At 36.6% G+C, this 25,715-nt stretch overlaps 1 protein-coding gene across 1 annotated transcript in view; it reads left to right on the top strand.

The window, feature by feature from the left end:
• hpo (serine/threonine-protein kinase hippo) overlaps nt 1-25,715 on the top strand; it is a 77,750-nt gene that overhangs the window by 36,255 nt on the left and 15,780 nt on the right. Inside the window, exons 4-8 of the mRNA XM_089102286.1 lie at nt 662-842; nt 3,805-4,032; nt 6,873-7,126; nt 20,863-21,037; nt 24,583-24,766. Coding sequence (XP_088958412.1) covers nt 662-842; nt 3,805-4,032; nt 6,873-7,126; nt 20,863-21,037; nt 24,583-24,766 — 1,022 coding nt within the window. The remainder of the gene's footprint in view (nt 1-661; nt 843-3,804; nt 4,033-6,872; nt 7,127-20,862; nt 21,038-24,582; nt 24,767-25,715) is intronic.

Raw genomic sequence — 25,715 nt, 5'->3', positions numbered from 1 at the left:
ATGTTTGTTTGTTATTTTTCTCCCTCCTTTTTTTCATTTATAACCGCCCGCTTAGAATAAAGAGCATTGGCTCACAAGAAGAGGGAAAGAAGATTGGACACTCCCTAGACAGTCAAAGTGAGGCAAAAATAATGCGCAAGTTTTGAGCGTCCATCCTTTCCTCCGAAAGACATCTTCCACTACTCCCTCCTCTTGCACCAATCAGTGCAAACATCCGTAATGAAATTGACTAGCGCCGCCTTAATGCAGAATTTGAATTCTTTCCTGCCTTTTATTATCTCTGATTCTTTAAATTTACATATATCCTTTCTTAGAACACTTGTTCTCTTCTTTGATATCTTCATCTTTGTGCCATCTTTTTTTGCTTCATAGTTTCTTTTAACTGAAACGGACCACAAATGCACGTAGGTCAGACTTTAAGAGAGGCTATGGATATTTTTTTTCAGGACGGGGAATCGTGATTATTTTTGTCTGTCGGTGTCTTTAAAACCAATCTCAGAGCCATCCCCCTCCCTCTGGATTTGTCTGGATCCCTCCCCATCAAATTTATATTTTGACTAAAAAGTAACGAAAATTTTGATTTGGAAATAGGCGTTGAGGGGAGGGAATGTAATTTCTTCCTCTTGTTCTATCTTTAAAAATACCTTTTGTTTTTTTCTAGGTCGTATGGATCTGTTTATAAAGCACTTCACAAAGAATCTGGTCAGATTTTGGCCATTAAACAAGTTCCAGTTGACACAGATTTGCAAGAAATAATAAAAGAGATCTCCATTATGCAACAATGTGACAGTCCCTACGTTGTCAAGTACTATGGAAGCTACTTCAAAAATACAGATTTATGGGTAAACTACAATCTGTCTCAAATATTTAGTAGAGTTGCTGCTGTTGGGATTCGATTCTTGCGATTAAAGAATAATAAAAACAAGTGTTTTTGAATGAAAGGAAAGAGCACCATTACTTAAAACCAACAGTTATTAATCCGGCTGTGAGGGAACTGTCCCCTCCTCAAACCCCGCTCTTTGCGACACAATTTTATAGTGTTTATCAAATACTTCTTGTTCTAATTGAACGGCCCTTGTGTTTGAATATTCAATGTTAAAAAATTTGGACAAAAATTCAAACTGAAGCGTAATGGGGATGAGTCATAAATTTTTCTTCGTTTTAATAATGTAAATTATGTTCGTTTCTATAGCATACCCAGGGTTACCCCAAATCTGGGAAGACCTACCAACTCCTCAAACCCGATTCCTTCAGACAAAATTTAGCTTTTGTACAGCAATGCTTTGAGGAAAAAAGCTAATTTGGTGTAATTGCTTTACGAAATAGATAAATTTTAAATAAATATATCTTTTGTTTCTTCATTTTGTTTCATCCAAATTATTCATGTGTTCTATTTTCTGCTGCTTTTAAAAATAAACTACTGCTTCAATAAGACTGAACCATTCCCACTGCCTTCCAAAAAGTTAGTAGTTAGTAGTGAGTTAGTAGTTTTAGTAGTTAGTGAGTTAGTAGTTTTATTACTAAAATTATCTATTTGGTAGATTTTTTGGGGAAATCAAGTGTTTTGAATAAATTGATGCAAGGACCACGAATGTCATCTTTTGATTCAGATAGATAAAGCGTTCGTAAAAACAAATGTGAGACGAATTTGGAAAAAATGATTTTGGTATGTTTCCACGTTTGAATGTATGCGCCCAAGATAACATAGAAGCAAACAAAATCTATTTGTTGAACACTTGTATGGTTTTCTAATTGATTTTTCGAGTTATTTTGATGATCTTGATTTCAAGAAATATGCTTGGATATAAAATCCATTTATCGACGAAGAATATGATAAATTTGAACTAACAAGTAATGAGAAAGAAAACTTGATTGAATTATCTCATGATCCTTCTTTAAGATCAAAATTTATCTCTAATTTAATTTGGCTCACTCTATTAAGAGTGAAAAAAATATTTGTCAAATAATGGCCAGTGTGTGGGAAATATATGCAGCTTTGTCGTCAGTCTGTGAGAAGCATTTGCAGCTTTGTTATCAGTCAGTGAGAAATATTTGCAGCGTTGTCGTCAGTCTGGGGGAAGTATTTGCAGCTTTGTCATCGGTCCGTGAGAAGTATTTGCAGTTTTGTTATCAGTCTGTGAGAAATATTGTGAGCTTTGTTATCAGTCTACGGGAAGTATTTGCAGCTTTGGCATCAGTCTGTGAGAAGTATTTGCAGCTTTGTTTTCAGTCTGTGAGAAATATTTGCAGCTTTGTCATCAGTCTATGGGAAGTATTTGCAGCTTTGTCATCAGTTTTTCAGAAGTATTTGCAGCTTTGTCATCAGTCTGTGAGAAGTATTTGCAGCTTTGTCATCAGTCTAGGCAGGTATTTGCAGCTGTGTCATCGGTTTATGGGAAGTATTTGCAGCTTGGTTATCTGTCTGTGGGAAGCCTTTGCAGGTTTTTTATCAGGCTGTGGGAAGTCCTAATCATTTATTTTTATTGAGAGTTCTAAGGTAAAGGTACAGAATACGACATTGGACTTTACTGTCCCTGCCGGTGGTCCTGATCTCCGTTTCTTGGCCCTTCAGCCAGGAAGTGGAATGGTGGGTTGGGGGCCAACCATCCTGTGCTTTCGCTCACCCTTCCTGTATATCTTCCCCAGATTTCTCCAGGTACCCAATTTTAAGCTGGGTTGACTCTGGCTGAGCTTGAAGAGTCACGCCACTGACCCCCGTACCCAAACCAAATAATTGAGTACACTAGGATTCGAACCCTCCTTCTCTTGGACAAAGGATCCTAAATCCAGCGCACCAATCCACTTGGCTAGGACGGCTATTCAGAGTTCTAGTATGTCCTAAATAATATAGGATTAATCCCATGCTATTATAGATAAAAAAAAAACAACAACAAATAATCAGCTTCATTATTTTTAACGCTAATCGTAGGGCTTTGCCACTATTTTGCTTACCGTTATGAGTAAAGCCCTGTGGATTGTTTCATAGAGATTTCTTATGAAATTTGGAGGTTCTATGTTACAAGGTTTACATGAATATTCATTTTCCAAGATTTGCGTGTGGTCCCTCACCTCTAAGTAGTTTAAAGACGCTATTTAGTAAAATTCTTCCAACCAGCATCAACACCTCTAACATGAAGTATTTGGCAAAATTACCTATAATGCCACGAAATTTGATTTGGCTTTTAGTGGTAGTTCTTTTCCACAATATACCATCCTGGCCAAAGTTAAAACCAATTTCCGGCTGTTTGAAAGATTAGTCAGCTTTGCCAACAAAATTTAGTTCTCTGTAAGCGTTAGCTCATGGATATATGATAAGAGAATGATCAGTGCAGTCATATGCAATTTTTACACGTAATCGTTTGTTTTTTGTTGTATTTTTTTTTGCCAAACCCTATCCCCCAAACCGAAGTTCAGGGTACTCCGCATTATAAAGAGTTAGTTTACCTAATAAAATGGGTATTAAAACGAGAAAATGTGGGCATAGGTCCATAATTAAAGCGTTGTGTGTCGCATGAATACGAAAAATGCTGTATTATTCAGTGCCTTGGCGGAGATACAGTTGGATGCTAGCCGGAAGGCGTAGCGGTGAAAATCTTTTTTCCAGAATAGGCGTAATATAGTCCAGAAAGGGAAAAGTATGTCGGATAAAACTCAAAGATACAAAAATGCCTCTAAATGACACCTATACCTCACTACTTACAGGCATGGCCTTTCATATTTCCAGTTAAACTTCTTTTTTTTTAAATGTCCGAGTCTCTTTGTTTTTGGCTAATTCTCTTTTTTACCTTGCCGTATTCGTTCTAGATTGTGATGGAATACTGTGGTGCTGGATCTGTATCGGACATTATGAGGCTAAGGAAAAAAACCCTCACAGAAAGTGAAATATCTACAATTCTTGCAGATACCTTAAGAGGCTTGGAGTATTTACACGTCAGAAGGAAGATACACAGAGATATAAAAGCTGGTAATATATTGTTGAACAATCAGGGCCAGGCCAAGCTTGCTGACTTTGGTGTGGCTGGACAGTTAACGGTTTGTTATGAATTAATAATTTTAATTAATTTTTTGGTAGGTGTCCTGATAACAAGAATTTGGTCGTTCATTCTCCATACGTAGATGTGACCGGTCTCAAACCTCGAAAAGGAACATCTTTAAAATTAGCTTTTACTTTCAACCAAGCTTGTTATAATCTAGCACTGTTCTGGAAGTAATGATTTCCAGAATTTAATTTAAGGATTATTAGGTTTAGAAAGGGCTAAGTCTAGTTCAGAAAAGGATTGTGGCACCAAGATGAGCTAGTGTTTTAATAAAAATTTTGTACATTAAATTCAGAAAATTTCTATTGATTGGATTTTCATGGTTATTTCCAGTTTAACTACAACCAGCCACATTTAAATGTGACATTTAAATATCACAAAACAAACCTAATCCACGTTAAGAGAGAACCTTCTATTTCAATTGGCTTATAACTAGTCACTACAAAGACTTTGTTTTGTTTGAAATTTAATAAATAAAGACGTAAATAGGACTTAGCTTCGGAGGGGACAAAGCTTCAGAAAAAGTAAAAATTATGCAGCTTATGCAAGAAAAATGAGAAATCTTGGAAAATCAAATAAAAATCATGATATTTGAGGGCGTAGCACAGGTCTGACAGATATCTATCGTGACATAAGTCGAAATTATTTTTGTAAATGAAAAACTTCAGAGTTTGACCATCAATATTTTATCAATTTTATCATCAATTATGATTGATGAATTATTTAAAAGCCATATATTCGAAGTGCATTGGTTTATTATTATCGAATCCAATAAACTTAACGGTTTATAAATATTGTTCTAAAATTTCAACAGTTTTCATGAGGTCTTTTCTGGGGTCAATTTTTGTGACATTTTGTGAATAATTAGAACTGTGCTGATTTAATATTAGCAACATTAGTATCTCCTTTTTCCAACTTGATTAAACACCAACCAGTTATTTGTCTCGACATTCAAAGTTCGACGTTCTTACTGCAATCAACCGTTTTAAAAGGAATATTTTAATTAGTTTAAATTAATTATTTTGAAAAATAATTTTAATTAGTTAAAATAAAGTCAATTAATTTAATAATATAAATTTCGTAAGTAATGTTGATATTCAAGTTAGATTTTGAATACCTCATATGCTTAGAGGGACTGTCCCCCCCCCCCCTGCACGTATTTTATTCATAAAAAAATTATCTGAGCATTTTGAGTTGTAATATCCTCAAAAACTAGAACCCGTTCGAGGAAGAGTTTCTAGCTGCAATATCTGTACTAAAGCTGCACAATAAAGTTGGAAAAATAAGGGTCTTTTTAAGGACTCTGAAAGTAGCATCTCTTGAAATTTGAGAAAGTTGTGAAACTTTTGGAAAACTAGTTTCTACCTGTAATGTACCTGCACTAAAGTTGGATCATAAAGTTAGAAAAATAATGGTCTTTTTTTTATGAACTTTGAAAGTAGCCCCTCTTCAAATTAGAGAGCCCCTCGTCAATATCAAGCAACAAGTCTGAAATCTGAAACCTAGTGATGTAAAACAATTTCGATCTCAGGCGTCCGGTATTAGTTGTTGCGAAAAATAGGATAATCAGTTTCTACTCTAGTGGAAGCTTTTGAGAACAGCTCCCCCTTAATTAGTAGTTTTACATTATTTATGTAGCTCATATAGCTTATACAACTTATGTTTCTTATGTAGCTCATTTTTAGTATTAGAAAGTGAACGTCAAGATCTGATCCCCCAAAAATATTTATGCAGAAAAGTAAAAATCGCAAATAGCGTTAAGAGCCAGACAGTCTTAAAAGTGTACAAAGAATCTAAAAAAAGACAGTTGACATGCAGCCCACGCGAGAGTTGATATATAGACATGCACTTAAATGAGATGGCTGTTTGAATTAAGGAAAAGCAGTTTGTTAAACTGACAAAAAAATCGTAGAATAGCCGAGAGTGGGTCGTGATCAATAAGCGCATATATAAACAAAATAAATTAGTATAACTCCCGATTCAATAAAAAATTTAAATATAAGAAGACAAAAAAGAGACTCTGTGACTAGTTTTTATCAACCAGGGCTTATGTGAGATAAGCCCTACACCTACTTATAATACTTCTACCTCCAGCCAATATGCATTTTGGCACTTTGCATTTCTAATCCAAACTTAGGGTCGAACCTGCTATAATAATACTACCACCCAAAATAGCAATAACATACTGTTATGAAGAACCAAATTAATGAGAGCACAAATACAGGCTTGCTGAATTAACTAAATTAAAACCAAATTCTGTGTACAAGACTCGTAAAAGAATACAAGCTCTACGTCAGAAAACAGAAAAGAAGCTAAATCAGCAGGACAAAGAAAATGGAACATACACTTGATTATATTATTATCTTACTTGTACTTCTTGTTGCAGCAAGATCAGGTGTTTTTTATGATCAAGTAAGATAAAATAATAAGTAAGAAGTAAGATAATAATATAATCAGTTGTATGTGCCATGGCAACTGAAATTCAGATGTTAGGTGAGAGTTTTATTATTATATTATTTTATTGTTATTGGTGATCAAGGTCGTATCCAGGGGTGGGGTTTAGGGGATTTGACCCTCCCACCATCCCCCCATCCCCCAAAATGTTTGTCCAACTAGTAAAGACAAAATAAAATGTATATAAACAAATTTTTGATACGTTTTTTGAAGTTTTTTTTTTTTTTTTAACTCTTCCCTTCCCCTCGGAAAGAATAAACCCCTCAACCAAAAATTCTGGATGCGGTTACTGATAATTATATTATTATTAGTATTTTAGTGTTGTTAATATATTAGTTATATTATTATCCAATTCATACTAAATATTACATTGTATTCCAGGATACAATGGCCAAGCGGAACACAGTGATCGGTACACCTTTTTGGATGGCGCCAGAAGTCATACAAGAAATTGGTTATGATTGTGTTGCCGACATATGGAGTTTGGGCATAACAGCTTTGGAGATGGCAGAAGGGAAACCCCCATATGGAGATATTCATCCTATGCGAGCCATTTTTATGATCCCAACTAAGCCTCCCCCTTCTTTCCGAGAGCCAGATCGTTGGTCTCAAGACTTTATTGATTTTGTCTCAAGGTACCAACACTTCTAGCTAATTAATAGCATATAATTATATGTGTATCCGAAACGCGCTATATCACTAAATCTAAGGGCGTTTTGCGATATTTTGTGTATATACGTTTAACACTAGCCCAAAATGTTTGATAATATCTTCCTGTAAAAATAATTCTGTTTCGAGTCTTTCTTTTGACAATTCATCACGAATTTCATCAACTGTCTTTGGTTTTGCATCTTCTCGGTGTGGCACCCACCGATTTTGCTTCAACTCAAGAACATTCATTAGCATAAATCGAATACGAAATGATAAATCTTTGCTCTGGCTCAATAATGTTGAAGTAAATCAATAAAACAGGCTAGACATTAGTTTTTTTAGTTTTTACATTAGTTTTACAAACTAATGTTGAAGTAAATCAATAAATTTGGCTAGACATTAGTTTTATAAGGTAATTTTGAGTTATACTAAATAAGAAAACCAAAAAGTCTTCTGTATAACTTTATTCATACTTCTCTATAATAATTTGATGTTTAAAAAGTCATACAGAAGACAATATCATTCTCCATCTTTAAAGGAAATACAATATTTTTAATTAGTCTCATACTTTTTTTCCTGGACTCCCCAAGGCCATTCAGAGTGTCCCCAGGTGGTGATAGGGGAAAGCCCTACAGATATGTAGGGTACCTCCATAGGAGGCACGGACCAAGGGGGGACCTTGTCCCTGGGGGTCCATAATAGAAACTGGGGCACCCTCGACCGGGGTCATAAATACAGGCGGAGGAGGAAGAAGGCCCATCAAATGTACACTCAAAAGGGCCCACTGGTTTGTCCAGAAGTCTCATGAGTTACAAACCTTCTCCCAGTAATGGGTTAAATTGCATGATGATGCAGAACACCGTCGCGGGAGGATCCTCTACAGGAGGAGAACTGCGGCAGGGCGTAAGATCCAGATCTATGGACAACGGCTTCTGCAAAGGGCTGACTCGACGCTTTTGGGGTACCTGCAAGACTGGGGACCTTGCGGTAACTCTATTCCCACTTGAGGAGTTGCGCCCCTCGAGGAAATTATAGCCTAGTAAACGGCACAGCATTCGCACGGAATTCTGACTAATGGATAATTATTCTGGGCTTGGTATATTTTGACGGGGCGTTTTCGGGCTGAAAAACCTCTTCCTAGCTTATTTATTTATTATGGGCTGCCTCCCCGTAGTAACATAATATTTGTAGGCATGAATATATAATGAGATGTAGGTAATAGGCTTGAGACTGTCTTTGCAGGATTTCGACTCTTAATGATAGAAGAGCATCGCCAAGTGCTGAAAACCATGTTATGACCAAGATGGGCCCAGGATTGCACAAAGCCTCCATTCATTGAGGTCCCATGGACTTTTTGCTGTCCGGTTCTAAGCCGGCTTAAGCACTTCGGTGTAGGCTTGAAAAGATATTTGATCCCCGTCCTGCACTGGTATCCGGGATCATTGCTTTTCCTGAGGCGAAAATAATTTCAATGATTTAAAGAAAATGAAAATTGGAACTTGGAATGTTACGACGTTAAAAAATGACTATCGTATCGACATTTTGACTGACGAATTCAGACGATTCGAATTGGATTTATTAGGAGTTTCAGAAACTCATATCCCAGGGGTAGGAAGCGAGAAATTAGGTGATATAGAATTTGCTTACTCAGGCAGGAAGAATGGGGTACATAGACAGGGAGGCTCATGATGAATAAGGAAGCTGCTAAGTCTTGTTTAGGCGGGGAAGGTATTAATAATAGAATACTAATTGCTCATTTTATGACTAAAAAGTGCAGGGTATCAGTTATAGTAGTATACGGCCCTGTAGAACCGACTGACGGAGATACTAGTGACTCAGATGAATTTTACTTACAGTTACAGGAGCGAATATACAGGGTCCCAGGTAGAAATATGATGTTGACCTGGTCCCACTGGTTACCGACCTGGTCCCAGGTCGGTAGAAATATAGATAGATGGTATCCTAGTCTATTTAAATTTGGTGTATGAAAAGAAAACAGTAATGGATACAGACTTTTGCAATTTTGTAGGTATAACAATCTAGTTATAATCAATACGGTGTTAGGTCATAAAACGGCACGTAAGTTAACATGGTATTCTTATGATGGTAAGACAGAAAACTTTAGTGATTATGTTATATCAAACCGAAGACTGGCAGGATCAATACAAGAAACAAGGGTATATAGGAGTGCTGTTATTGATGGTAAAAGTAAAGATCACCATCTAGTAGTCTCAAGGGTTAATTTGAAGCTGAAATATCGGCAGGGTAACTACCTCCCGGGAAGTTATGATGTTGGTAGACTCGAGGATGAGAATTTGAGAGAAACTTTCCAGGAAAAGTTTAATACCAAACCTGAGAGTTTAAAATTTGGTAATGTAGAAGATGGTTGAAAATTATTTTAGAAAAATAATTTGTGAAGTAGCTGAAGGTGTATTAGGGAAGAAAGCTAGAACTGCAGCTAAGAATATTAGTGAAAAAGCTTTATGTTTAATAGAAAGGAGAAAGGACTTGTACAAGAATTATCTGAGTGATAGATCATATGAAAACAAAAGGAATGTAAAGAAAGTGGAGAAAGCATTAAAATATGAACTAAGGAGGTATGAAGTGAAGGCCATGGATAAAATTGCTGAGGATCTGGAAGATGCAGCTAGACGGAATAATAGTAAAAATTGTGCTGGCATGTTAATAAATTGAGAGGGAGTAGTCACTCCGGATTTGGCCCACTTAAAGATAGGAATGGGGCCGCAATTAGTGATAAGGAAAAAACTAAAGAGTGATGGCCCGAACATTTGGGAATTTGCTTAACCGAGATAGAGTTGCAGGAAAAGATTTAGAGGAAAATGAAAAAAGTTTGTGATACCTTGGATGTGAAGGAAGATTTCTTTTGCGAGGAGGAATTAACGACAGTACTAAAAGGATTAAAAAATAATAAGGCTCCAGGTGCTGATAGGTTAGTAAATGAGTTTCTTAAATATGGTGGCTCGGAGGTTAGAATTAAGCTACTGAAGATTATGAATATGATTTTTGAAAAAGGGGAAGTACCTAACGATTTTAGGAAAACTTTATTTAAGCCACTTTATAAGAAAGTTGATAAAAGTGAGTGTGGTAATTATCGAGCTATTAGTCTGGTCTCTGTAGGTAGTAAATTACTTAGTAATATGATATTTTTTAGACTGATAGATGCCGTAGACAAAGTTTTAAGAGAAGAACAGTGCGGTTTTAGAAAAGGTAGAGGTTGTGTCGACCAAATTTTCACTCTTAGGCTAATAATTTAGAAGTGCCTGAGTTTTCCAACACCTTTGGTCCTCAGTTTTATCCTTGTATGGTATACCAGACAAATACATTAAAGCGATTAGTGCTATGTACGAGAATAACACTGCTACGGTTAAGGTAGGAAATGAGGTTAGCAGCTGGTTTGTTATTAAATCAGGAGTTAAGCAGGGTTGTGTTCTATCCCCCTTTATATGAATTATTTTGATGGACTTTGTTTTAAGGAGCACAGGAAAGGCAATTGGAGACCACGGAATCAAATGAGGAGGAAAAAGTCTCCTGGACCTAGATTATGCTGATGGTTTAAGCATCCTAGATGAAAGTGTGAGCAAAATGAATGAAGTTTTAGAGGTATTGCGAGTTCAGGGTGCAAGAATAGGTTTGAAAATTAATGTTAAGAAGACTAAGTCACTAAGACTAGGAATAAGTGAAGATGAAAAGGTGACGTTGGGTAACCAAAAGATTGATCCGGTGGGCAGCTTCACTTACATCGGTAGCATTATTAGTAAAGACGGTTGGAGCAAGGAAGATGTCAAAAGTAGAATAGCCAAGGCTCAGGGTGTTTTTTCACAGTTAAAAAAAGCTTGGAAGGAAAGGAAGATAAGTCTGCAAACCAAGACTAGGATATTAGAAGCTACAGTGATGACAGTGGTCAAATATGACTCTGAAGCATCGGCGCTCAGAAAAGCGGATGAAGATTTGCTAGATGTTTTCCAGAGAAATTGCTTAAGTATTGTTCTGGGTACCCGGCTGACTGACCGTATTTCAAACAACAGGCTATACGAAAAATGTGGTTCAATGCCGCTCTATAGGGCTATAATGAAAGAAAGATTGAGGTGGCTGGGGCACGTTGTGCGGATGAAGGATGACAGATTGCCGAAGATTGTTCTTTTCGGCAAACCGTCTAGGGCTAAACGGAAAGCAGGTCGTCCTCGTCTGGGGTGGGAGAACGTCATAAAGAAAGATTTAAAGGAAATTGGAACTTCGTGGGCGGATGTAAAGAAGGAGGCTTTAAATAGATTGGGATGGAGGAAGAACGTGCGTAGCTGTGTTCGCCTCAGGCAGCTTTGTGCTGCGGTGAATAGTTAGTAGCAGTAGTAGTAGTTCTACTAGCCCAAGAGCCTATTATATGATAGGCACAAGAAACATAGTGTTACTGCTTTGTGAGGAATGGGAAAACAAATATTTTGTCCCTTCCCCAAACATAATCATAACTTCCCTTACCCCCCCCCCCCTCCTTAAAAAACTTTACTGAGAGTCTCAACTGAATCCCCCAGTCGTGAAACAAAACAGGGTGTACTCTTTTGGGATAGTGCGAAACTAACGGTACTCTGATTGAAAAGTACTTCGAAGAAATAATAGCTTCAGCTACCCGTTGTTTATTCTCATGTGATGCTTACCAATTATTGTTTAAATTAGGATATTTTGGAGGTTTTATGGGATTATTCTATGTTTCTGCTTTTGACACTCGCAAAAATAAGCAATTATAATCTGAGAGTTCGAACTGAAGGAATTCAACTTGATCATGCTCACTAGATAAAAATGTAATTCGTTCTACTTGATATTTTATCCTGAAATAATAATAACGTTCATTTCTTGTGGTCTTAACGATAAAAGTCAAACAACCTAAGAGAGAAACTATAATACAATTAAAATGTCTGAGTATACTGCATGATGTTCCACTTATTACGACGGTCTATAGTTAAAGAAACTTAGAGTTTTTCTGCTTTTGAGCTTAGACTATTGAAGAGATAATTGCAAAATTGACCAGTAAATTCAGGATAAAAATTTGAGTGTTTCCTTTGGAAATACAGAAAAAGAATATTGCCAAGTATAACGCAAAAGGAGGAGCACTAAAGAAAAAAAAATATTATCTTGTCCAAAATAGAAGGGTCTATCTTAGTTCTTTCTGGTAATGACTTGGAAAATTCTAAAGATTTTGAAAGTAGGCTTCATTCTCCTGTGGTATTTGCTGTAGCGTTTCATCTCTACAGAATCTGGAAGATACTGCTCAGTGAAGGATAAAAAATGTTTAAGTATTTCGTACTCAAATGTTAGCTAACGTTGTTTTATATACTATATACTAGTTGAAGTCGTACTATTTAGCTACTCGCTTTACTTTTCTCTAGATGTCTCTTGTTTAAATTCTTGATAAAACAACTGCGACGACAAGCTTAAAACAAGTTTTGTTTGACTACAACAAAAATATTGGAACAACAAAACTTTTTGCTTAGGGCTTGACAATATGATACACATTGCCAAGAGAAATTGTTTAAGAATGTCTTAGGCATAAGGCTTTGTGATAAGGTATCAGAACTTCTGGTGGCTTACGGCCACGATGAGTTTGTTGCAGTTGTCTTAGAAAACTGTGAAGGATCGTGAGTCCGTACGATAAATATAGCACTTGTTGCCCAACCAGCAGACAAAGTCGCCGTTTCAAACATTAAGATAAAATTGAAAAAAAAAATTAATATGAATAAAAGTTCAAATAGGGATAAAATCCTTTTAATAGACAGTGTTTCACAAACAGTGATAGAAATTCACAAAAAAATACCAGATATTTCGGTCACATTTGCAGTGACCGTAAAACTATCTGAATTATCTAAAAAATGAATAATGATTTTGTGCAAGCTTAGGGAACAACGTTTCCGATTAGAGTAGAATTATCGTATCTAAGACCTCTTGTCAAAATTAAACTCAGGTTTGGGACTCCAAAATGTGCTATTAAATCTTTTTCTTCTTTACCTTGTCAAACTGAGGTTTAGATGTCATCTCCCTAAACAGAGAACCTAGATTTGTTGGTCCAATTCATTTTTCTGTATATGTGGTTCGTAGAACGCTTGGAGGGGTTTCATCTTTATCAGATTTTTTTTTCCCAGAGGCACTTCATATGGAAAGGGTCGTCGTAGAAACTTCAAAGAGGGCTCATTCGATTGAAAATCGAGAGTTCTAGTGCCCATTTTAATAGTCGAAAATGATTGGAGGGCAACTAGCCCCCCTCCCCCACGCCCATCATTACCCCAAACACATCCAATCAAAATTTGGAGATAGCCATTTTGTTCAGCGTAGTGGATTTCCAGATAGAAAATATGTTTTTGAGGAGGACACTCCCCCACAACCCTCAGGGCAAGGGTTTTAAGTTATGCAATGGGGGCTTATAAGGTTTTTATAGAAGGCGTTGTCGTAGAAACTTCAAAACAGGCTCATTTGATTGGAAATTCAAAGGGCTAGGGCCCTTTTTAATAGTCGACAGTGATTGGAGGGCTACTAGCACCCCCCCCCCACGCCCATTATTCCCCCAAACACATCCAATAAAATTTTGAGATGGCTATTTTGTTCAGCGTAGTTGATTCCCAGATAGAGAATAGGTTTTGGAGGAGGACACTCCCCCACAAAATTCAGGGCAAGGGTTTTAAGTTATGCCCTGGGGAATATAAGGTTTTTATAGAAGGCGTTGTCGTAGAAACTTCAAAAAAGGCTCATTCGACTGGAACTTCAAAGGGATAGTGCCCTTTTTAATAGTCGAAAGGGATTGTAGGGCAACCAGCCTCCCCCACGCCCGACATTCCCCCAAACACATCAAATCAAAATTTTGAGATAGCCATTTTGTTCAGCGTAGTTGAATTCAAGTTATAAAATGTGTTTTTGATTAGGACAATCCCCCACAACCCCCAGGGCAAGGGTTGTAAGTTATGCCCTGGGGGCATATAAGGTTTTTATAGAAGGCGTTGTCGTAGAAACTTCAAAAAGGCTCATTCGATTGGAAATTCAAATGGCTAGTGCCCTTTTTAATAGTCGAAAGAGATTGGAGGGCAACTAACCCCCTTCTCACGCCCACCTTTTCCCCAAACACATCCAATCAAAATTTTGAGATGGGCATTTGATTCAACGCGGTTTTAAGTTCTGGAAATTAGGTCTTTGAGGATGAAAACTGCCCAACAGCCCTCAGGGCGAGGGTTGTAAGTTATGCCCTGGGGGTATATAAGGTTTTGTATAGACAACGTTGTAGTAGAAACTTCAGAAAGGTCTCATTCAATTGGAAATTTAAATGGCTAGTTCCCTTTTTAATAGTCGAAAGTGATTTTAAGGCAACTGACACCCCTTCCACGCTCACCATTTCCCCAAACATATCTAATCAAAATTTCGATATTGCCATTCTCTTCAAAATAGTTAAAAGTTATTTAAATTGTCTGTTTGAACAGGGTACTCCCCCCACAATCTTCAGGGGCACGGGGTATAAGGTATGCCCTGGGGGCATAATGGTTCTTATGGAAGGAATGCTCGTATAAAGTTCAGAGGACTCATTTGATTGGAAATTGAAAGTTCTAGTTCACTTTTTAAGTGTCAAAAGGTATTGGAAGGTAAGAAGTCCCCCCCCCCCAGACCCTTTTTTCCCAAATGCATCCAACAAAAATGTTAAGATGGTTGTTTTGTTAAAAATAGATCAAAGTTCATATAACAAAAATTACAGTGTCGACACAACCCACCAGGGCCCAGGGGCAGGCGTTGTAAGTTATGCCCTGGGGCAAATATGTGTCTTATGGAAGGGATGCTCGTATTAACTTCAAAGAGAGATAATTTGATTTGAAATTGAAAGTTCTAGTTCACTTTTCAAGAGTGAAAAGAGATTGGAGGGTACCTATAACTCCCCCCCCCACCCCTCCACGCCCTTTTTTCCTCAAACCCATCTGATAAGACCTTTGAGATAGCTTTTTTTTAAATAGTTCAAAGACCAAATAAAGAAAACTCAGGGGTCAACACAGCCCCCCAGGGCCCGAGGGCAGGTGTTGGGGGATATATGGTTCTTATTGAAGGGATGCTCGTAAAAAATTCAGAGATGGCTCATTTGATTGGAAATTGAAAGTTCTAGTTCAGTTTTTAAGAGCAAAAAGAGATTGGAGGGCAACTAGCCCCCCCCCCACGCCCTTTTTCCCCAAATGCATCCAATAAAAATTTTGAGATAACCATTAAGTTAAAAATTGCTCAAAAGTCAGATAACAAAAACTCAGGTGTCGTCACAACCCCCAAGGGCCCGGGGCAGGCGTTTTTAGTTATGACCTGGGACATATATTGTTCGTATGAAAGGGATGCTCGTATAAACTTCAGAGAGGGCTCATTTGATTGGATATTGAAAGTTCGAGCTCACTTTTTAATTGTCAAAAGAGATCCGAGGGCAGTTAGCCCCCCCCCCCCCACGCCTTCTTTTTCAAAACACATCTGATGAAAATTTCGAGATAGACATTTTGTTAAAAATAGTTCAAAGGTCGGATAAGAAAAAATCTGGTGTCAATAGAATCCCCCAGGGCACAGGGGAAGGCGTTCTAAGTTATGCCCCAAGGGCATGTATGGTTCTTATGAAAGGGTTGCTCGTATGAACTTCATAGAGGGCTCATTTGATTGGAAATTGAAAGTTCTAGTTCACTTTTTAAGAGTCAAGAGAGTTGAACTGTTCCCCCCCCCCCGCTCTTTTTTCCACAAAACTGTCCGCTACAAATTTTGAGATAGCCAGTGTTTTGGAAATTGTTCAAAAATTAAATAACAAAAACGCCCCCCAGAGCCCGGGGGATAGACGTTGTAAGTGTGGTCCTGGGGGCGTATATGGTTCTTATGAAAGGGATGCTCGTATAAACTTCAGTGGGGGCTCATTTGATTGGAAATTGAAAGTTCTAGTTCCATTTTTAAGAGTCAAAAGATATGCGACGGCAACTAGCCCCCCCCCCACACACCCTTTTATCCTCAAGCCCATCCGATAAAATTTGTATAATGTCCATTTCATTAAAAATAGTTCAAAGGCCAGATAAGAAAAACCCCTTTATTAACAGAACTCTCCAGAAGCCAGAGGCAATCATTATGAGTAACGGTCAAGGGGCATATAAATTTCTTATGGAAGGGATGCTCGTATAAACTTCGCAAAGGGCTCATTTGATTGGAAATTGAAAGTTCTTGTTCACTTTTTAAGGGTCAAAAGATATCAGAGGGCAACTATCCCTCCTCCTCCACGCCCTATATGCATCAGATAAAAATTTGAGTTAGACATTTTTTTAAAAATAGCCCCCCAGGGCCGGGGGTAGGCGTTGTAAATTACGCCCTGGGGACATATATGGTTTTTATGGAAGGGATGCTCGTATAAACTTCCTAGAGGGCTCATTTGATTGGAAATTGAAAGTTTTAATTCACTTTTTAGGAGCCAAAAGTGATCGGAGGGCAGCTAGCCTCCCCCACACTCCATTTTTTTTCCCAGAGGCACTTCATATAGAAGAGGTCGTCAATTAAACTTAAAGGGAGGCTCATTCGATTGGAAATTGAGAGTTCTAGTGCCTTTTTTAAGAGTCGAAAGTGATCAGAGGGCAACTGCCCCCCACCCCTCCAAATTGAGATAGCCATTTTGTTAAAAATAGTGCAAAGATCATATAACAAAACTCCTTTACGTATGGCCATTTCGTTAAAATAGTTCAAAGGTCAGATAAGAAAAACTCCTGTGTGACACAGCCCCCCCCCCCTGCCCAGGGCCGGATCAGGCGTTGTAATTATTGCTCTGGGGGCATATATGGTTCTTATGGAGGTATGCTCGTATAAACTTCAGAGAGGGTTCATTTGAATGGAAATCAAACGTTGTAATTCATTTTCTAAGAGTGAGAAAAGATCGGAGGGCAACTAACCCTTCCCGCCTTCCACACCTTTGGGTGTATCGGATGGACAAACCCATCTGATAAAAATTTCAGGTGATCATTTTGTTAAAAATAGTTCAACCATCAGATATTAAAACTCCAGGGTCGACACAACACCCCAGGGTCCAGGTACAGGCGTTGTAAGTTATACTCAGGGATATATATGGTTCTTATAGAAGGAATACTCATATAAACTTCAGAGAGGGCTCATTGAAAATAGAAAGTTCTAGTTCACTTTTAAAGAGTCAAAACAGACCGAAGCTCAATCTATTCCCCCCAGGCCCCTTTTCCCCAAACCCATCCGATAAAAATTTTGAGATAGCAATTTTGTGAAAAATAGTTTTAAGATCATATAAACTCCTTTACGTATGGTCATTTCGTTAAAAAAAGTTCAATGATCAGATAAGCAAAACTTCTGTGTCGACACAACCCCCCAGGGCCGGAGAAGGCGCTGTAAGTGCTCTGAGGGCATATATAGTTCTTTTGGAAGGCATGCTCGTATAAACTTCGGCGAGGGTTCATTTGAATGGAAATTAAACGTTGTAGTTCTTTTTCTCAGAGTGAAAAAAGATCGGAGGGCAACTAACTCTTCCCGCCCTCCACGCCTTTGGGTGTATCAAATGGACAAACCCATCTGATAAAAATTTCAGGTGATCATTTTGTAAAAATAGTTCAACCATCAGATATTAAAACTCCAGGGTCGACACAACCCCCTAGGACTCAAGGACAGGCGTTGTAAGTTATACTCAGGGAATATATATGGTTTTTATAGAAGGGATACTCATATAAACTTCAGAGAGGGCTCATTTGATTGAAAAATAGAAAGTTCTAGTTCACTTTTAAAGAGTCAAAACAGACCGAAGCTTAATCTAGTCCCCCCACGCCCCTTTTCCCCAAACCCATCCGATAAAAATTTTGAGATAGCAATTTTGTGAAAAATAGTTCAAACATCAGATAATAAAAAGTCCGAGGTTGACACAAACCCATTTTTTCCTTTTGATGTTGTTACATTGATATCAGTTTTGATACTTTGATGAATATTTGATTTTTTTTTAAAAGTTTGATTTTGAAATAGGGAATTTTTGAAAACTTGAAATTTTTTACAATGAAAAACGAAAAAAAATCAGTTTAAAACAACTTGCCGAAAAAAAACTTTTTCAAATAAAAGTAAACGGTATTTTAAACTTATTGTCAACCTATAAGAATGCCTTTAGCAGCTCAAAGTCGAAACGACTATAAAAAACAGTTAAACAAGAAATGAAAACAGAAATGGACAGAAATTAAACAAACAATCATAGCAAAAAAATACAACACGTAATAATATAAATGGATAAATAAATCTTAGAGTGAATAATGCTTAGATTGAATATGAAAATCAAGCTTAAAACGAAAAAAAAAATTTTCCTATTTAAGTATAAATGAAACTTAAAACGAACAGAAATTAAATAAACAATCAATGCAAACAAATATATAATTGATATTAATGTACATGAATAAATAAATCTTAAAATGATTGAAACTTAAATTGAATATGCAAATCAAGCTTGAAACAAACAAAAATCACTACCAACAAGAGTTCGGGTATGACCTCCTTCTCTCGCTGTAAAAGGCTAAAACCTACTGCGTCATTGGCGCTTTACTGAAAACCAATTTTGTGACAAATATTTTCTTTTGTGCTTAATATTGAAAATAAACATTAAAGTTATAGTAACATTTTGAACTGATGAGCTTTCAGAAATTTATATGATTATACATCAAATATTCAGTTTAATTTATTAGCTCTTTTTAAAGTTGTTAAAGACGAATATAGTTTCCCTACAAACAAGTGATTGGATACTGCCTCCTTTCCTAACTGTGAATAAAAATCAAAAGCCTACTGCGTCATTGGCGCTTAACAGAAAACTGATTATATTACAAATATTTTATTTTCCAGTTCTCACAGCATTGAAAATAAAAATAAAACTAAAGTGAAATAAACTCTTCAACAGATGGATCTTTAAACAATTAATATAACTATAAATCAAATATTCAATTTGATGTTGTTTATACTTTCCAAGATTGTTCAAGACGGATATAGTTTTCAGTAAAGCGCCAATGACGCAGTAGGTTTTAGACTTTTACAGTGAGAGAAGGAGGTCATACCCAAACTCTTGTTTGTGGTGATTTTTGTTCGTTTCAAGCTTGATTTGCATATTCAATTTAAGTTTCACTCGTTTTAAGATTTATTTATTGATTGTTTATTTAATTTCTGCTCGTTTTAAGTTTCACTTGTACTTCAATAGGAAAATATTTTGTTTCGTTTTAAGCTTAACTTTCATATTCAATCTAAGCATTACTCCCTTAAAAATCTTTTTATTCATTTATGTTATTACTTGTTGTATGTTTTCGCAATGATCGCTTATCAAATACATTTTTATTTTAGGTTTTGTTTATTCTTTAATAGTAATTTCTGGTCATTTTGAGTTTGAATTTTGAAGGGCATTTGTATATTATGAGCTTCATTTTTAAATGACCTTTACGTTTCTTTTTAAAACTTATTTTTCGGAAAGTTTTTTTTAATTAATGTCTCAAAAAGCCTACGGTATTTAGATTCCTTTCAATTTTTTTTATAATTTGTCATCTTTTGAGTTTCCGCGCCTGAGTTGTGAACCCAGTTTAATTTAATGTTCCATGGAGACTAATACTTAGCAGCCGGTTTCATTCTACGGGTCTTATTTCTTTTTCAAAGGTGCTTAGATAGATCCTAAGTGTATCTCTGGTGAAAAATTTACCGTTTTACTGTTATGGAACTGTAATTTATATAGAGCAAAAGACGTTAGAATCGCAACTCCATCGCCACATACGCTATTTAATAAACACAGGGGACAATCGGATACGATTTTGGTTTTGGGTGTCCGCTTTATAAACTCATGTCCGCCTTTGGTTGGGGGTGGGGGGGGGGTGAAGGTGTTGATACCAGGAGATAAACTACGAGATGCAATTCCCAGGAAAAGTTAATTTTAGCTCCAATTATTACTGTTAACTGTTGATCCATTTTCCCACAGAATTACGTATTCCTTCCCCCTCTCACGTCATATGTACCAATCTAGTTCTCTTATAATTAATTTACAGACAAGAAGTTTTGCTTGTACTTCGATTGTCATTTGATTTTCCTCCATGATCTATACAGTTGTTTGTTTGATGGTTTATCGAGTACTTCAGAAAACGCTATTTTGGTGCAAAGAGGTTTTGAAATTAATTGGGCAAAAGCTGATGGATTTTGAAAGGGCGTGAGACGTAGATAGAAAAGAAAATCTGAAAGTTGGATAATATATACGCAAAATATAAGAAATTCTAGAAAAAATTACAAAATTCTCAAGGTTTTGTAGAGGTACGGACCCTGTGGCAAGCTCCTCTAGCTTCAAATGGGTTTTATTGCTGCCATGACTTAATTCTTGCAGTCTTCTATTAAAAAACCAATAACAAAAGAAGAGCTTGTTTTCAAAAGTTGTGTAATTCCGACCATACAACAATCTTAACTGCATTTGTTTAAATGCTCTTGAAGCAGTAGAGATTTTTTTTTGCATTTTTTTTTTTTTTTTTTATTTAAATTGGTTTATTTTAAATTTCTCTCTTGTTGCAAAGCTTTGCAAAATTGCAGAAAAATATTAAAATATGTATATTTCTTTGTTTATTTTTTTCACCCTCTTTAGTTTTTATGTAGCAAAAAAGGTTACCATAACACACGAGTTTTATTTAGTGAATATTTGTCTTGTTATTTTCATTTGGCGTAATTTATATAGGTGCTTAGTAAAGAACCCTCAAGAAAGAGCCACTGCCGCTGAGCTTTTGCAGCATCCATTTATCAAGACCTCTCAGACTTCATCAATCCTCACTCCTTTATTAGCAGAGGCACGGGAATTACGAGAGACACAAGCGTCAAGATGGCAAAATACTAAAGCCATTCCTCATAAAGAGGTGATTTTATTCTTTCCTTAATTTTTTTTTTACACCTAGTTTCATATTCTTTGGATTCTTTATTGTTAATACCTTCCATATTTCTGCTTGATAAACACGCCCCTGTCTGCTCTAAGTAATTCGTTGGATGATTTTATAAGTTTTTGATTTTGTTTCTGTAACTTGCACAAGCTTGAAAGGGGTTTTCTCACATTCAAGCGTAACCCCCCCCCCCCAAAAAAAAAAAAAAAAATCTGTATCTTTTGTAAACTTAGGGGCAAGGGGGGTGTCCCACATTCAATGTAGGATTATTTTAAATCTGAATCTGACCAAAAGTATGGGCAATGTTTCTTTCCAAAAAATGAATGCCATTACGTAATTTTTGGGGTACTTTTATCTTCCATTTCAACATGTAACACCGTTGAAAAGTGTGCCAGTAAGTAAAATTTACGTTTGAGTTATGAATATGCTGCCAAAAATTATATTCTTGAACATTTGTATATATTCTTCTGGTTGATGAAATTTTTGCAAGGGATATTGAAGACCAAGTCGTGAATTGTATTCCCAACAGAAAGCAGCAGCCTTTTCAAAACCTGCATGCACATAGTATGTTTGGTTTAGTTCAGCATTCCCCTCAACATCCTCTGAAAGCCTAACCAGCATCCCCTTGGCTTTTCTGGACACCAAGGGTTAAATGTGCTCCTCTTTCCAAATTTCAAATACTATGTGTAAACAGTGGGCAAATTACATAAATACAGCCCTTGCCTCGAGGTCTGTGAGGGGTTGATATCCCCGTAGACACAGGTATTGGACTTTTCAACTATGCGGGACAAAATGGCTGTCTCAAAATTTTGATCGTATGTCTTTGGGGAAAAAGGTGCGTTGTCAAGGGGGCTGGTTGCCCTCCCGTCACATTTGACTCTCAAAAAGGGCACCAGAACTTTCAATTTCTTCCCGAGTGAGTCTCGTCTGAAGTTTCTTTGACAACTCCTTCCATACGAAGTGCCTTGATGGAAAAAAAAAAAATACAAAGTTAAATAATGCATTGAGCCCACTTCACTTTTTACTGAGGCAGCGCTATTGTGCCCCTTATGACCACGCTGTTCTTCCCTGAAAACTTTATCTACAGCATCTCTAAGTCTAAAAAGTATCACAATGCTAAATAACTTTCTTCCTATAGAAACCAGGCTAATGCCTGTCTAATTATCACATTCACTCTTATCACCTTTCTTCTAGAGGGGTTTAATTAAAGTGTTCCTAAAATCGATAGGTACTTATCTCTTTTTCAAAAATTATATTCAGAATCATTAGTAAGTTACCCTTAACTACAGAGTCACTGTATTTAAGAAACTGATTTACCAGACTATCAACCTCTGGGGCCTTACTAATTTTTAACTCTTTTGGTACAGTCTCTAATTCTTCCTCGCAAAATAAGTTTTTCCTCACTTCCAGAGTGTCACAAACTTTTATATTCTCTTCTATATCATTTCCTGTAACTTTATCACGGTTCAGCACTTTCTCAAAATGTTCTCCCAATCTCTCTTTAAAATTTACCTTGTCACTAATTTTGGCTCTGTTCCTGTCTTTAACTGGGACAAGTCCATGTTCATTATTCCCTCTCAATTCTTTAACATTCCAATACGATATTTTCCTATTATGTCGTTTGGCTGCATCTTATAGATCTTCAGCCAGTTTACCCATGGCGTCCACTTCACACCTCCTTAATTTTTATATTAATGATTTCTATACTTTCCTTACTTTCCTCTTATTTTCATTTGATCTACTACTCAAATACTTCTTGTACAAGCCCCTTCTCTTCTGTAATAGACTCAAAGCATTTTCACTAATATTCCTAGCCATGTCTATAACTTTCCAAGACATCTTCAGCTACTTTCAAACTATTCTCCGAAAATTACTCCATTCATCTTCTATATCGTCAAGTTTTAAACTCTTCAGTGTCACATTCTGCTCTTCCTTGAAAGTTTCTCTCAAATTCTCATCGATGAATTTACCATCGCTTTAACTTCTTGGAAGGTAGTTACCCTTCCTAAACTTCAGCTTTAGATTAACTATAGACACTACTAGATGGTGATCTTTACTTTAAACATAACAGCGCTCACATACCTTAATATTTTGTACCGATCCTGTCGTCTTACCATCACGTGAGTACCATGTTAACTTATGGGCCAGTTTATGACCAAAAGGCTTTATTTGTTAAATAAATTGTTCCGCCTACGAAATTGCAGAAGTCTATAACTGTTGCTATTTTATTTTCCTACATCAAATTTACCTAGGCTAGGATGCCATTTACCCCAGTTCCTACCAAATCGGGCATCAAAATTCCCTAATAAAAATACTATATTGCTACTCGGGATCCTATATAATTTTTTTTTTTTTTTTTTGCTAGAATTAAAGTTTATCTGAGTCAAAACTATCTTCTTCAGTCGGTTCTACATAGGCATTTACTACTATGACTGATCCCTTGCACTTTTTAGTCATAAATGATTAACTAATATTCTCTTATTAATGCCGTCCCTACCTAAATAAGACTAAGCATCTTCCTTGTTCATTATGAGCCCCAGTCCGAGTCTTTGCGCCCATTCTTCCTGCCTGAGTAAATAAGTTCTATTTTAGACAATTTCATGTTTCTATCCATGGGATGTGAGTTTCTGAAATTTCTAACTAGTCCAGTTCAAAACATCTGAATTCGTCTGTCAAAATGTCAATACGAAAATTGCTTGTTAACGTTGTAATATTTCAAGATGCAATTTTCATATATTTAAATCCTTGAATATATCTATATGTTTAATATATTTAAATCCTCAGAAAAAGTAATGGTCCCAAACCAGTGCAGAACAGGGACTATTACATCGGTTCAAGTCTACACGAAGCGGCTAAGCCGGCGTAGAACCAGGCAGCAAGAAGTCCCTAGAACGTCCAGTATGAATGGAAGCTTTGTGCAATCCTTGGTCCTTGTTGATCCCAACATGGTTTCCACACTTAGTGGAGCTTTTTTATCAATAAGAGTCAGAATAGTGCACAAGCAATCTCAAGTTTATTACCTCCGACTCATTATATATCCAAATCTACAAATGTTAAAAAGAAGAAGAATTATCCATCAATCAAAATCCAGTGCAAATGATATGTTGTTTATTAGGCTATAATTTCCTTGAGGGACGTGACTTCCCAAGCTCTCCCTGCCTCGCCATTTGCAGTCACGGTTCTGGTTAGGCAAACTCATGAAAGGTCCACCCTAATGCTACTCTGAGGCTACGCAAGCAGAATTTCCCTTTCTGGGAAATGAATAGAAAAAGGAGCTTATGACGGAACGGAGACCCCCAAATCATCTTGCGACACCGGAAGAGCTCCAGCTTTTTATACCCAGCCCATCCTCGTAGGTCATAAACAAAAGTATGGGTATAGGTAGAATTTTATTTCAACTTACAAAGCTACATTTACAGAACTCTGTATTTTAGAATTCAGGCGCTTAAACTCAGTGTTTGTTTTTTTACCCAATACTGCGTTGATCTATGTAATGTACAATCGCATAAATGTTTTAATTTTAGGTAAACGCAGAAGATGCGACCATGATACGTACAAATGATGAAGATAAAACTCTTGTAGCACCACTGCCTAACAGAGCCTCAATTCAAGATGGGACAATTGTTAGTTCCAATGCCACAATGGTTGAGCTGCAGTCAAATCTTGGAACCATGGTTATTAATGAAGAAGAGGAAGATACAATGAAAAGTAGGTGGAAATTATCTTATTATGAACTGAATCAAAGTATTTTATACAATGAAGTGTCAGTTTTGTGTCCAGGTAGAAAAAATAATGGCCCTCTTTATCATCGCTCTACAGAACAAGTGGGTTGGAAATAATCAGACAGTTTTGTGTGTGGTGGATGCTTGGCACATTGTGTTAAAGACAAAACGATGCTCTTCGAATTCAGCCAAAGTGCATTCGAAACTGTCTTCATGGTGAAGAAGGAACCTAGATTTTTTTGCATTGGGCTAGTAAACAAGAGGGAAACGATGCAACCAGTTTTCCGTGGTGAAACAAAAAGAAATTGTGGGAAGAGGAATGGAGAAAATTGTCACATCTGCCACTGGAAGTGGCACATTACTGTAATTACTCCATTAAAAAACGGCTCCTCGAATTAGGAAAAGCACAATTGTAGAACACAATATTAAATTAACAGTGATATTTCAAGTTACCTGGACGTAATTTTAAGTAACTTTTTTTTTCTTTGTGATGAGGAGTCAATTTTTTGATTTGGAGTCAATAAATACCCTTTAAAAAAAAGTAATTTTTAACTCACTATAAACAACAAGAAAAAGTGAAGTAATGAATTACAAAAACGAAAATAAAACAAAACAGTCAAGTGGATTAAAAACACAAGATTAGACCATGAAATGGCTGAAACTTTGAATAAGCAGACTCGGACAGTTCCTCGTGTAGTAAGGCCAGTTTTGCCGTTATATCTGGAGCATTAAAATTCTGCATAATTTTTCTATCGAGATCGATTACAGTTTCGTCAGTGCTTTACATTTATATTTACTCCTGTTAGCAGCAAATTTTGAATGCTTAATCAGGATTTTAAACGTAGCGGCAGAAACTGTACGCGAATGAAATAACTGTAAATTATTGTCGACTCTCGCTAACTCGAAATTGACGGGACCACAATTATTCTTCGAAT

The sequence above is a fragment of the Artemia sp. Qi Xiang Cuo genome, chromosome 16 (assembly GCF_049724085.1).
Source record: "Artemia sp. Qi Xiang Cuo chromosome 16, ASM4972408v1, whole genome shotgun sequence".
Classification (NCBI taxonomy): domain Eukaryota; kingdom Metazoa; phylum Arthropoda; class Branchiopoda; order Anostraca; family Artemiidae; genus Artemia; species Artemia sp. Qi Xiang Cuo.
The sequence above is the reverse complement of the archived record's forward strand: the minus strand, read 5'-3'. Positions and strand labels throughout refer to the sequence as shown.